Source organism: Pezoporus occidentalis, unplaced genomic scaffold (genome assembly GCF_034315485.1).
Source record: "Pezoporus occidentalis ecotype Australia unplaced genomic scaffold, CSIRO_AGI_Poc_V1 ctg174, whole genome shotgun sequence".
Taxonomy (NCBI): Eukaryota; Metazoa; Chordata; class Aves; order Psittaciformes; family Psittacidae; genus Pezoporus; species Pezoporus occidentalis.
This window is the reverse complement of record NW_026913576.1, coordinates 358015-372117: the sequence shown is the minus strand read 5'-3', so window position 1 is coordinate 372117 and position 14103 is coordinate 358015. Positions and strand designations below refer to the sequence as shown.

The following is a 14103-nucleotide window of genomic DNA, read 5'->3' as shown; positions in this document are numbered from 1 at the left end:
ATGACTGCCTTCTTCTGCACATCTGTTGCATCACTACAAGTTTGGATCTTGTAACAGCTTAAAGTGCCCCATCTGTGGCAGTGCTCAAGGCCAGACTGGATGGGGCTTTGAGCAGCCTGGTCTAGTGAAAGGTGTCCCTGTCTATGGCAGGAGGTTTGGAGCTGGATGATCTTTAAGGTCCCTTCTGACCCAAACCATTCTGCAATTCTGTGATTCTTACAAGGAAGTTTTGCAAAAGTGCACCTGAAGAGGTGATACAGCTCATACAGATCCTCAGTTTTGAAAGCTTAGAAAATATACTGTCAGTTATGGAGGAGTTTGAGAAGACATAAGGGATATGTCAGCAGAGATACACTAACAGTTTTCTTTGGATGCATAGAATTAAGAAGCTTGAGATCAATGGAAAGTGTTTGTCCTTGCCTGTCACTGTCCTGTCATCACCCAAAGCATCCACCTTTCAGCTGTACATGTAAGAGTAACAGCAGTTGTCATACTTGTTGTGCTGCCGAGGAGTTCTTTAAATGCCAACAGTATTCTGTTGATAGTAACTGTTCCCTGACCTGTAAGTAGATTTGGAAATGCCTGTATCTCACAACAGATGTATTAAACTGTGGGATGAGAAGCCCTTCCCAGTTCCTGAGTTGCAATAGATATGTTCAGGCTAGATCCTGGCTGCTGCATATTGAGGGCAGACTTTGGTATGCACCATTCCCATGGAACTGAAGTTTCCTTTGGGTAGGAAGAAGGGATAAGTTTTTTCTCTCCGATAGCTACAATAGCTAAAGCTAGCACAGTGCAAAGTAGAATTGCTCCACAGTTTGGACAGTATGTGTCTATACTAATAAATTACACATGACTGTAAAAACACTTGAGAACAGCTGGCACAAAGCCACTCACATGCATACTATTAAACTTTTAAACCTTCTAAACAAGGTAGTTTGTTAAGGCTGCCAATATTGAATGGTCTCTAGCCTGCTCTGACCACAAGTCATGCCCAGGAATTGTTTGGGAAAGTGCTAGTTTGCACGGGCCAAAACCATACTGGTAGCTGTTCCAGCAGTTTGAAGGTGTAGGCAGTCAACTTTGAGTGCTGAGACACGTTCCCTGGCACTGTTGAATGTACTAGCATAGGCATAGCCAAAAAGGATATTCTGCATATTCCTGCAAGGCTGTGTCTGGTAGTACTATCAAATGTATATTTTTAAAATAAATTACATATTTTATTTCCATCCCATAACATAGGAAAAGCAATTTGATTAATGATATTATGGGAGAGAAGCTCTTGGTGGAGAAGAGTGGAATATTTTATTCAAAGAAAATTAAGCTAAAGTAACAGTATTCCTTTGATTTTGGTCAGCATGAGTCCTTCAATAATTGTCCTGTCCTGTGGAACAGGTTTTGAACTTTAACATTGACTTTTGAAAGTGTCAAAGCTTATGCACTGGTTAACATCTCTGTCAACAGAAGGTAGAGCTACACAGTGACTTTGTACAATGTGTGTGTGCACTTCTGTGGTGTAGTTTGCTTTAAAAAATTATTACCTCTGGATTTTACTAACACTAAATGCATTCATGGTTGTGCTACACATAGTTTTTATAAAATCGTCTTACATTACTGTATGCTCCCTTCCACAGATGGCATAGCATAGAGAAACAAACCATTTGTCCATTCTAGGTATATATGTAATAATGTTTGATTTTTCTACACATGGAGAAATAATAATTTGACATTTTATGTGTTTTCATGATCTTAAGAAAAAAGTCTTTGAGGATTTCTATTTCAAATATCTTAAGTGCTGTAATGGGAACAAAGAGCATCTTGTTTCAAAAGTAATTTCCGTTACCTTTGCCATCACTGTCTTTATGCACCTGGTTGCATTATTAAAATTTTGCTAAATCTACTCCTTTGTATTTGGGCAACTTCATAAAAAGGAAAAACATCTTGTAGATAGAAAAGGATACGAGGGTGAAGCAGATACTTCATGTAAAATGCACACTATTTGCATTCCAAACCTACTTTTTTTCCCCCTGCATGATTTTCACCATCTCTAGTGAAATTGCCTTTTTTTCACTTTCTTTTCCTCTTAAAGAATGATGCTTGTTGTTTATAGATTATATATGTCTGTCACATTTCAGTAATAAATATAACTACAGTGCTAGTAATTTCGGATTAACACAAAAGCAGTTTTGTTTCAGGGTAAATACAGTGTACTTTTTCCACCTATGTTGGGCTTTTTTAGAGTTCAGAATCACAGGATGGTTGAGTTTGGAAAGGAGCTCTAGAGGTCACCTGGTCCAACCCTTCTGCTCAACCAGGGGTCCTGTAAAATGGGTTGCTCAGGGCCATGTCCTTTGTGTCTCCCCCTGCGCCTGTGCTCTCCCCATGGTTTAATTTTCAGCATGGAAGGAGGTATGTCACTGTTAATAACAAAAGATGTCTTCTGAATCTCTCCAAGGGTGGAGACTCCACAACCCCTCTGTGCCAAAGCTCGGTTACTCACAGTAAAAAAAGTTCATTCCTGGTGTTCAGACAGGACCCTGCTGTGTTTCAGTTTGTTCCTACCACCTCTGGTCTTGTCACTGGGCACCACTGAAAAGAGCATGGCTCTGTCCTTTATGCACCCTCCCTTCAGGTATTTCCTTACATTGGAGAGATCTCCCTAAGCCTTTTCTTCAGGCTGAACAGTCCCAGCTCTCTCAGCCTCTCATGAGAGGTGCTCCAGTCCCTTAATCATCTTTGTGGCCTTCATGGGACTCTCTCCAGGATGTCAGTCTCTCTTGTACTGAGGAACCCAGAATTGGACACAGTTTTCCAGGTTTGGTGTCACCAGCGCTGATCACCTCCCTCCACCTGCTGGCAACACTTTTCTTAATGCCCTTTGCCCCTCTTTGCTGCAAGGACAGATGATTGGCTCGTGGACAAATCAGCGTCTACCAGGACCCCCCCCCCCCGGGTCCTTTTCTGCAAAGCTGCTTTGCTTTTCTCCAAAGCTGCTTAACCCTTAGAATATAGAATATGTAAATTGAAGCCAGTTGCTAATTTAATGTGGTTATAACTTCGATGTAAGTATAGGCAATATAATTAAGTTTCACATTATGTTGAAAAGAACACAGAGCTATTTCTATTCTGCTTGTCCATTGTGAGGCGCTGACTTCAGTAGGAGCTGAGGCCACTGCTGAGCACATCAAAAGATCAACACCCTTATTGTGTAAATTTTGGTTTATAAATTTAAAATTGTTAACTTGTTAACTTTTTTCCCCTCGAGTTATGTCATAATAGCATCTGAAGTGGATTTCCTAATAAATAAGGCTTTATGCCAGGAAAACATTAATAGAGCTCACACTGCAAAAATAAGATTAGACTGGTGAATTTAGGCTTCCTTCCAATAAATTAGTTGAATACTGAGCTGATGCCTTGGCCAGTTTTTAAAGAATGATTTTGTAGTTTCTTTTGGCATCGTAGCATAAAGCCACTTTGAGGGGAACTTGGTCGTTTTAATTTCTTAAAGATGTTCAGTAACGTGGTTGCAGATTGACCCCAGCTGCTTTTAGTCTGTGACTTTATTTATGTCAAAAATAACCGAAGTGTGTGCTTGTGTTTATGCACTCCTTCACATCTATTTGCTCATATGTGTATGTATTTTAAGAGATTTAATGTGGCTTCACTTATTCAGCAGTAAATTAATATACATTGCAATGCTAATGAGACCACAAAGTTGCCATGTGCCTCAATACTCAACAGTAATTTTGTGCTCATGTTTATTTATTGAAGGAGATTAAGTAGAATTGTAGAGTATCTTTTAAAAATTGATGCTGTTTATCTTAAGAGCACTAACCCTTCTGCTATTTACCAAGGTAGGGTTGTTTTGAAAACCAGCAAACTAGTGTAGGTTTTCTGTTTTGTTTGTTCAAAAGCTTTTCTTAAATAATAAGATTGGAAAAAGGAAAAGCAAATGTAATAGACTTTTCTGATAAGAACTGAGTTTTTTTAGTAAACATTCTCACAGTATTGCTGACAACAGTTTTATTTTGGAAGAAAGGGATCCAGCTAACTGAAATTGTGACATAAAAACCATGGATATTCATGACCTTGCTTAAAACTAGGAAGCTGTACTTAGCTAAATGTTTGCTCAGCCGATTTTCATATAAAATCTGTGGTGCTTTTTAAATGCATTTTTTCTTAATCTGTGAAATCTGTTCATTGCTTATAAATGCTATGTGGAAAAAGTATTAAATAAGTACATATTTCTCTAGTATTGCATTAATTATTTATCTATGTCCATAAAACCCAGTCTTTTTTAAGATAAGTTGTTCCCAAAGAACATAAGTAAAGGTTTTATAATCTATCCGTAGGTTATTGGAGTGCCGTGGGATTAGCCTTGAAACTCTCAGTGAATTTGTGGGTGGAAGGAGGGACAGTAACATAACTGTGCTTTACTTTATGCACACATCAGTGATGCTGTTCGCATATTAAGTCTTCTGCCAGTTAAGGCATAAGTCCCCACTGTGTTTTCTAGAAGACTGAGTGCATGTGTCTGAGCAGTACAGAATTCTCAATGTTTTAACGTAGGTCAAGAAAATATTCTGAGTAATAAATAACAGTTAATTGTTTTGTACTATGAGAGTTTTTTTGCTAGTGTTCTCTGGTATTACAAAAATGGGCACATTTAATGAGATCAATTTTGTTTTCGTTCATCTTACATAATGAAATTGAAAACATAAATATTACTTGATAAACAGAAATATAAAATGTACAAAACCAGAAACAGTGAGAAATGTTTCGGCAGTTCGAGTAGTTACTCCATTTCAGAAGGAACAGTTTCTAACTGTATTATTCATGAAGAAGAGAGCAAAGTAATTATACTGTAAGCACAAAACCCACTGTCCTTGTTTCTTGCAGGTACAAGATTGATTACAGCTAACTTGTTGTTATAAAGCTCTCCTTTGCTGTCTTAGATGAAGAGCAGATCTTTCTCAAAGGTATTGACTTACTTTTGAAAGACACTGAGTCATATAAATACCAGTGTGTAGAAAGATCCTCTTACATTTTTCAGAATGCCAGCAGCAAAGAAGTTAAGCATTACATGAATGGAAAGAAAAGTGAACAGAAGAAACATCGTAGCTTGGTCTTTGTAATATTACCACAAATATTACTGCTTTTCATAATATTACCGCACATATAAGTAAACCACAGAAATTACGGAAAGGAAGCCTCAATCAGATTTCCTTTATAGTAACTTTGTAATACTTATGTTTTTGCAGGGGAAGTCCATTTGACTCCAGAGGACTTTGCCAGAGCTCAAAAATATTGCAAATACGCTGGCAGTGCTTTGCAGTATGAAGATGTGAGCACTGCTGTACAGAACCTACAGAAGGCCCTGAAGTTACTGATTACTGGCAAAGAATGAAGCCTTTATCCAACAGATTTATGGCTTTTGCCTAAAGAACTAACAGCTTATTACTGTACCTGTTAGGGGAGTGGAGTTATACAGAAGTTATCAGTCCCATCACCATGACAGTGAAATTACTGTTTCAGTGTCAGGTTAGCAATTAATGGTGCAGTAAGTAACTCTCTTTTCATTTTACAAACTGTGGAGCTAGAAATATACGAATGCAGTGGCTTGATAATAAGCAAAATGCTAAAGAAAGTACTGTGAACACTGCTCAAGAGTTAGAATTAATCTTGCAATATCTAGATTATTGGAATGGGAAAAAGCTGAAAATGTAAAAAAACTTGAGGATGAGAATGTTCTATTAAAATTCGTACTCTGATTTTATTATTTCAAACAGTTATTTAATAAGTATAATAGCTTTAAAATGGTAGGTTAGATTAGTGTTTTCCTCTGGAAATGAGAGCATGTTGGAAGGACTTTTTGCTATACATATGTTATTTGGGTATTATCTAAGACATAAGTCAAAGCTGAGGGAGACTTGAGGACATTTGTATTTCATTTTAAAACATGATGGTAAAAACATCTTTTGATACTTCAGAGAGAGTTATTATGATGGTGTTCCAAACCGAATCCCCACAACTGTTGGGACTGCTACATGTATTCTTGTTATTGGTTCTTGCTCCCTTTGTGTGAACACTTAAAATTTTATACATGTATGGGTAATTAAGAAAAAGTACTAATATTTGTCAGAGATGATCTTGAAACTGGAGGCAGAGATTCTAAACCACCTGAACTTTTAGGGAGATTTACTTTGTAGCTGTTCCATCTTTTAAGAAGCTAAAATAAAGGCATGTTCTTCAGCCATTAAAGCAGTGTAAGTTCATCTCTGGTATTAGTGTCATAGAGCTTCTTATTTCTGGCTAATATTCTTCCTGTCTGCTTTGTTCTGGAGACCTTTTGGACTTGGGATTTAATTAAAATATCTTGGAAACCAAATTTGGAGTCTTTCTGAGGTCTGCACTTGCAATTATAGAGCTCTTGATTGTTAAAAATCTATCTATGCTGTTTAAAAGAAAGAATAAGTAGTCTTTTAAATGGTGTGACATAATAATTGGGTACACCATAGTGCATGTCTGATTTATGTAATAATTTAATGGCATATTATCTGATCTTTCTTTCAAAGCTGCTGGATCAAATCCATGTATTTGTGACTGCACTATTTGCAGTGACTAAAGTCTGATAGTCAAATTAAAAGATGAGGAAAAAATCAAACATAAGCATACATTAAAGTTTATCTGGTTGTATCCTCTTAAGAGTGTAGAGGTTTTGACAGCAGGTTTGAAAAAAGTAGTATGAAATTTGTAAATGTATGCTTAAGCTTTTTCGTTGACTGAGCTTTAATAGAAAATGTCTGGTATTGTTTGTGTTGGTTTCTGACATGGGACAGCATGCTAATCTGGACAGTGATTTGGGTTGGATTTTAATTGTTTGGGGAAATTTAGAGCAGTCTGAAACTTTTTTGACAATAATACTGTACAGACGTGGGCAATAAGCCTGTGTTTTGTATGGTGCTTCATGCAAGATAGATCAGTCAGTTCAGTATCAAGCTGAATTACAGTAAATTATTCCATGTATTGTGGTGTTACACTGTGATTGGAAGAGCTGCTTTTCAGTTGAAATAAGCATACAGAACATTGATCCATGTAGAATTATATATATATATCATTGCTTTAAGAAAAAGTCAGAAGTTGCTTTCATTTGGGGATCATACCAGTATTTGCTAATAGCAGCTTCAGTCCCCACCACTTGAAGAGGAAAGTCAGTTTTTCTGTTTCTATTTATAAAAGAATTCTATTAATTAAAAGAACCTTGAAGCTTTTGTATTACATGGAAAAATAAGCAAGCTATGGTATAATACTGTATTATTTGAGGCTTTTCAATTAAAATTAATATTTTACTGGTGGTCAAATGATATGAAATGGAAGTACGTAACTAAGTTGCAAACAAATGTTTACATATTTCTTAAAGTGTCTAAAAGATAGTCTGTTGCCATCACTGTGTTGAACCTCTAGATTCCTCTGGGAAACGAGGGTATCATCAGCGAAAAAGCAGTAAGAATGAAAAAGCATAAAGCAGTTTTTTGAGTCATCATTTACAAATGTATAACCTCGTCTTGCCTGGAAAAAACTAAAATAAGTGTAATAATAAGTGAAAATGCTAGCACAGAAGGTTAGAGTTTGTCAGAAAAGCTATCAGGACATTTTTTCTACACATAAATTAATGTTTTGAAGATCTAGCATATAAAATTCTCATGAATTCTGGAATATTAAACATATAAAACATATTCTAATACTGATCTTCAGACCACAGTACCTGAATTAGCATACTGAGTTTAATTTTGCATTAAATTATTTTGCTCTGAGCATTTACTTTTTAATTAAGAATTTCTGTAACAGCCCATGAAACCATGCTTGAAGCCATATTTCTAAGCTGCTAACGTTTGATGCAACAGACTGAGTATTTATCATCCTGATAAAACTGATGTCTTAAGTAAGTTATAGCAAAATGTTTCCATTCCAATAAATACAGCCTCTGGAACAGCTTTCAGTGTGGCAAGTAGCCCAAAAGTACAAACCAGTGTTGCGGAACAGTTAAAAAAGTGTACACATTTGAGAATGTCAGGAAAATATATGTAGATAGCCTGTAATTATTCCAAATTAGAGTTTGTGGTAGGCACTGGAATTTATGGCCCCATTGTTAAATATTGTGTGAGCTTTTAAGTGTTGACTGATTCATTTTACAGCCGCTCTGAGTGATGAAGTATCAAGCCATAGCTCCTCTTAAACCAATTCCCAACACGCACAAGTACAGTATTAAATAAGTGAGAGTGCAGTTTTTGTTGTGTGCTACAGTCAACAGCTCTCTTCTTCACTATGATTGCCACCTACATCCTTGTTGGTTTTTCTCCTTTGGATTGTGAGTTTTCAATCTTCTCAGTCTTGCTTAGGAAAGCAGAAAGAAGTGTTTTCTGTCAGATATTCTACATTCTGGTTTGCTACTTATGTGAGCTGAAATTTTAGTTAAGCTAAAATTCTGTTCAATGTTTGATACTTAAAAGGCTTTTGGTATTACTTAATATTTGGCAGTTCTTTGTATTTTCACCTCTCTGCAGGGAAAGTTCCATTTTATACTTTAGAATTCCTGCAAAAGTCTTTGAAAAGTGTGTTGCAGAAGCTGGTCGTAGTTTATGAACTGGTGGAGATATTTTTCAAATGTGCACTAATTGGATTTACTAATACTAGAGGTGTCCTTTTCAAATTGTTGCAGTCATTTTATTCAACTTTTAATGATGTCCTTTGTAAATGAATTTTCAGAAGTATAGACTTTAAATATGATATTACAGAATGTGATTGTAATTTTAGTATTTGGAGCTACATGAGAAATTAACAACAGAGAAACTATCTGAAGTAGAAGTAGGGGGTGGTGTGTGGGGAGACACATGTCTCTGCATTTTTAATATAATGCATGTAAATTCAACGGTGGGCTGTAACAATGCCTTCCAAAAAACGTAAGTAGTGCCTTGTTTACAAGTATTGGTAAAATGTCAGATACAAATAAATAGCTACTGTTGACAAATGTCGTTCCTAATGCTAAATTTTTGAAGTACTAGTATAGTGCCAAAAGTTAGCTTTTATTTGTGCAGTATTGAAATGAATGATCTTTGATTTTCTCCTTTTTCTTGTCAACAGTAAAATAGGAGCTAGTTACAAAAAGAATAAGAACACAGACTGAGAGGAAGTTAGTTGTACGAAAGATCAAAGATAGTTTCTGTTACTGTAAAGTCTTCATGATAATGTCATGATTGAGATTGGAAAGTGCCCTTGCTTATAATTACTGCTTTCTTTTAAAATGTCCTGTGTTGTGTGTGGTTTATAGAATTAGAGCCTGAGCCTGGATATCTGGATTAGGAGAACCAAAATGTTGATTCCAAGTTTGTAAACCACTTGTGCATCCAGATACTGACAGGAACTTCGTCACAGTCACCTCAGAGTACCTGGTTTTAGGCGCTGGAATTTTAACAAAGTTTGTTGGGAAAAGAAGCAGTTCTTTTTTCTTACTGCTTCACCAACTTTTAGTGTACAGTTGTAGCAACAAGAGAACGAGAGAAAACATGAATTTACCTTAGATATTTCACTGTCAGCAAGAAAAGACTATTATGTTGCCAGCAGAGCTCTTTTTGGCTTACAGGAGTATTGGAACAGTCAGATCTTAGAGATTCTTCTCTACGTAATATATGCCTACAGAATGTAATGCCCTCAATGATCTCAGAATAGGAACATGGTAAATAAGAACATTGAAAACAAACAAAGAGTGGAAACATGTGCCAGGAGAGAAATCACATTCTCCACAGAATGGTAAGGAGGTACGAAATGATCGCAGAAGAAAGTAGAATGCCCACATGGAATGGGAGCAGGGCAGTGACTGGTTAACTCAGGTTAGAGTTGTTGGCCGATTTCTCCAGAACTTTGAAAGAGATGAGAAAGAAGCTTAACCTTAAGGCACAAGATTGCAGGAAGACAACAAAAAACCTCAAACACTTCTTTACTGCAAACTGGGGGAAATGTGAGTTACAGCGCAGAAGAAAGTTGGGAGAGTCTAGCTTTAAAGGAAAGAAAAAAAATACAAGCAGATAGCATCTGAAAATGGAGAGGATTGGATCCTGTCATCCTTGGAACCTTTGTATTCATTAAAAATGTTACGGTTTTTGAAGACTTGGGAGACTGCATAGGTAATTGCATGATATTTGCAGAGAACTAGAGAGATTTCATGTTTGTCCTTAAAATGCTTTCTCCTGATTTTGTGCTTTGCTTCTTGTTCTGATTTACCTCCCCTTTTTCACTGTCTGTATTTAATCTCTGCTGTTCCTATAGCTGGAGAGAAGGTTGTTGTTGTGGAATACAATGCTAAGTATGAGTGATAGCACACATACTTAGGCATTCTCGGGTAATTTGGGTAGATTAACAGGTCTGCGTTTTACCTGGTGTATGTGCTATGGAGAAAAATGTAGTGATTATACTTCCCCACTAGGTTCAGAGGCTCTTTGGCAGCAGTATGTCTACAATATTTAAAGAAGAATTTGTGGGAATAAACTCGGAGCCATATTCCCAGTTGGAAACCAACAAACATATCTAGAAGTTTGGAGACCTCCAGCTAAGCAGTTGGTGAAACTCAGTTTTTCCTTGCCTCAATTAACCCATCTCTATAATGAGCTTAGGTTTAACACACCTTAAATAGTCAGGATTTTTGTAATGAAGACAAGGGTTGATTTTTGGTCCCAAATAAATAGTTTTTAGAGAGGTAGAGAAGGCATTAATATGTGATGAGAAGATGTATAATAAGAAGAATTAAAAAAAAAAAAATGATAGGAAAATTTAGCAGATAATGGTCAGGGATGAGAACATCTGCAATACAGAGACGCTGTAGATTTAAATCATGAAAAGCAGTTTGTACACAGTAGTATCTAATGCAGATCTTAAAATGTTGAGTTTATAAATTCAGAGTTAGTGTTTTACAGCAGAGCAACAAATAAAGCAGTTGGGGGGGGGGGGAGGAGAGGAAGAAAGCTGTCATCAACTTCAAACCTGTTAGTTTAACAACAAGATTAAGCAAAAGCTTACTTAAGATTTTGAACAAAAGACTTGAAGTTCAGAGACAGACATAATACCATATAGTATGTTTTCTCTAAGCCCTTTTGTTATGCCCCTCACCCTGGGTGGTTTGTGAGACTTCAGTTTTAGAAAGTGAATGCAGTGAATTTAATTTACCTAGAAAAAAGTAATGCTTGACATAAGGCTCTAAAATACTTTGGTGGAAATAGATTAACATGAGAATTTAATGATGGATTAAAGCTGGAGGAGAAAGAGATTGCAGTAAGTTCTAAATTATTTTTGGGATGGAAGTGGAGTGAGATCAGCCTACAGATAAATCGTGTTTCATGTATCAGAGGTTTAGGTGACAGTCACCATCTAGGTCACATGTGATTTGTGCATCAGATGAAGGTATTGCAAATACTGCAGAGAACTGGGAAAAATTACGTGACTTTGACTGAAGGACTAGAGTGAAACTTAAAAGCACAAAGTCATTCACTTGGGTTCTATCAGGAGAATGTTTTTTAATGAAAATTAGGATTCTGGAAGGTGAAATAATTCTCATCAGCCTCACCTAGTTCAGTGGGCTAATGTGAAATTAGGATGCATTGGGTGAGATTGTTTCAGTACAGAGGGTAAGTACACTGTCAGTACTGGGTTTGATTCTCATTGTTGATCAAAGATACGTACTTTTAAGAGATGCAAAGAAGGGCTACTGAGGTGATGAAAATCTTACCTATTGAAAAAAGGTGTAGTTACAGATGACTTTCTTGAAGCATTAGGGAAAAAATGCTATTTTAAGACTTCTTGATAAATTTTATGGATTGGATTGCAAGATTGAAGTGATTCTAGAGTTAAATTTTCAGTTTGTCAGCTTTTGGGAAGGTTTTTCTGGCTTCTGCCAGCTTTTGAGTAATGGTCGATATCCCAAAATACCTGGAAATGTTACTTGTAAATAAAGGTATGGCAGGACCTGAGACATTGTGATGACTAGATTTTTCCTAATGACACAGCATTTTGTCTTTATTAGGTCTAATGTTTGTTATGATGCATAGTAAGTATTCTGTGAATAATAGTGAGTGTGGGGCAGAACCAAGATTTTTATGCACTGTATGAAATCAGTACCTAGCGTGTGTCTACTTGTGACTGTGGAGGAATATCTAAATATAGTTTGCTTGTTTCTGAATACAGACACATTTTAAACTTGCAATATGAAAAGCTTATCAAAGTTCTAGATGTATAGCATATTACCAAGATATGGCACTGCTCAAAGTAGAAGCTGTTATCTCATGGTGTGATTGCAGCTTTGCAGGAACTAGCCATGCTGAACCCCTTGTAAGATGTTGTAAAAAACAGCAAATATTTCTTTTGTGCTGAAGGTAGTAAAGTGTATCGGCAAAGTCTTGGGAAAAATACTTTATTCAGTGTAGATATTAAATCTGTATTTGTAAAACAGGCATGCAGGTACTCTGCATGCACTTAGGCTCAGCAGCCCTCTGATAATAGAAACTTTACACACATCTGGCCTTTATCCTACACTTAATTGCCTGAGTAACTTCATCCATGTGAATGGTCCTATTGAGGGAATAAGAGTGCTCATGTATGTAAGTGCTTGCTGTGTTTGGGTAGAAAGCTTTCCTTGTTGTTCAGTAAAATATAGCTAGAACAATGGCAGTGGTTTAATGGATCCAAATGTGGTATGCTGCTAGTTCTCCATTGTGGAGGGTCTAATCTCATAATACTTATACTGACAGATTTTTAGATGGAAGTCTTTTTTCCATTTATGTTTTCTGTTGGGAAATGCTGAAGTTTTTATTTGCACTTTATACAAAATAATAATGATAAATCTTAATGTAATTGCACTAGACATGCAGAAAAGGACAGTACACCTTTGAAGGCTCTGTCAGTGTCTTTTATGGTGCAAATACATCTAAACACAGCTAAGATTTTTTTATTTTCAGCAACACATGCAGGAACATGATCAGGTGCCACAGTACAGGCTCTGCCATGTATACTGAAGGTGATCCTGAAAAGGGGCTTTTGTTCACTCTCAGCCACCTACCTAAATTAGAACATTCAGCTATCCTTCGAAGAGAGCATTGTGAGCACTGCTGAGCTTTCTTCCTTTAACCACACAGCTTTAGATGACATATTTCTCCCACAGACTCCTTGGAGTACTTAGTGGTCGACCCTGTTGAAGCTCAAGTGAGATACAAACAGCATAAAATGTGAAGGTTTCTTCATACAGCCACTTCTCATAGTAACTGTGTAATGTTTGTTGGTACTGTTCACTCAGTTTTCTGTGAAGTAATCTGTGGATGTTTCTGCCCAAATATGTCTGGTTTACAGACCCATGTGTATTTGCTCAAATCACTAAGCTCTCTGAACCTAAGCATGTTGAAGTATGCTGAACACGCTGCTACTGCATTCTAGCACCTGCAGTTTCTTCAGTTTCTGAAGGTGGAAATGCCTGTCAAGATTACTGAAATCTAAGTCCTAGTTCCACAGTTCTTCTATCAGTTCTTCTAGTTCTTCTGTCACAGTTCATCATCACTTCTTTTTTGCCTTGGTTCACACAGCTCCAGTGTTAGATGAAAAATAAGATTACTGGCTACAAACATTTTCTGTCAATGCCTAATGCTCTATTAGTCTTCTATCTAGAAATTTCTTGATCTTCAGTCAACTTCCTTGTATTTTTTAGTCCGCAGCTATGCAAAATGTAAGGACTTGAGAGCTCCCAAGAGAAAACATCTGTTTAGGCCTCCCAACTTAAAAGCTCTTTCACATTCAAGCCTTTAGAAAAAGGAAATGGAAAACACAGGGTGGGAACCTTTTTTCCAGACAATGTTTTTAGAGACTGAAGAGGCTTTCTCTTTGTAGGGCACTCTAGAGAGGACGTGAGATTACCACCCATTTTTCTGAAATTCTTTGTCCATTAAGACTTTGATTTAAGGTAATTTCTTGAGGTTTTGGCAAGCAAGTGGCGAATATTGAATCAGTCTAAAAAATTTCCACATGGAAGTGGATGGAAGATAGGAAAAAACAACCCAGACTCCAAAATAA

The 14103-nt window shown here is 36.7% G+C and overlaps 1 protein-coding gene across 7 annotated transcripts in view; it reads left to right on the top strand.

Annotated features, from left to right (window-relative positions):
* VTA1 (vesicle trafficking 1) overlaps positions 1–5862 on the top strand; it is a 53671-nt gene extending 47809 nt beyond the window's left edge. For 6 of the 7 annotated variants that reach the window (XM_062614248.1, XM_062614249.1, XM_062614247.1 and 3 more), the window contains one exon: positions 5262–5862. In XM_062614248.1, the coding sequence (XP_062470232.1) occupies positions 5262–5407 (146 nt within the window). In that variant the 3' untranslated portion in view covers positions 5408–5862. Of the gene's footprint in view, positions 1–4899; positions 4980–5261 lie in introns of all 7 variants that reach the window. The other variant, XM_062614252.1, reaches the window with a different exon arrangement.
* The last annotated feature ends 8241 nt before the right edge of the window (positions 5863–14103 follow it).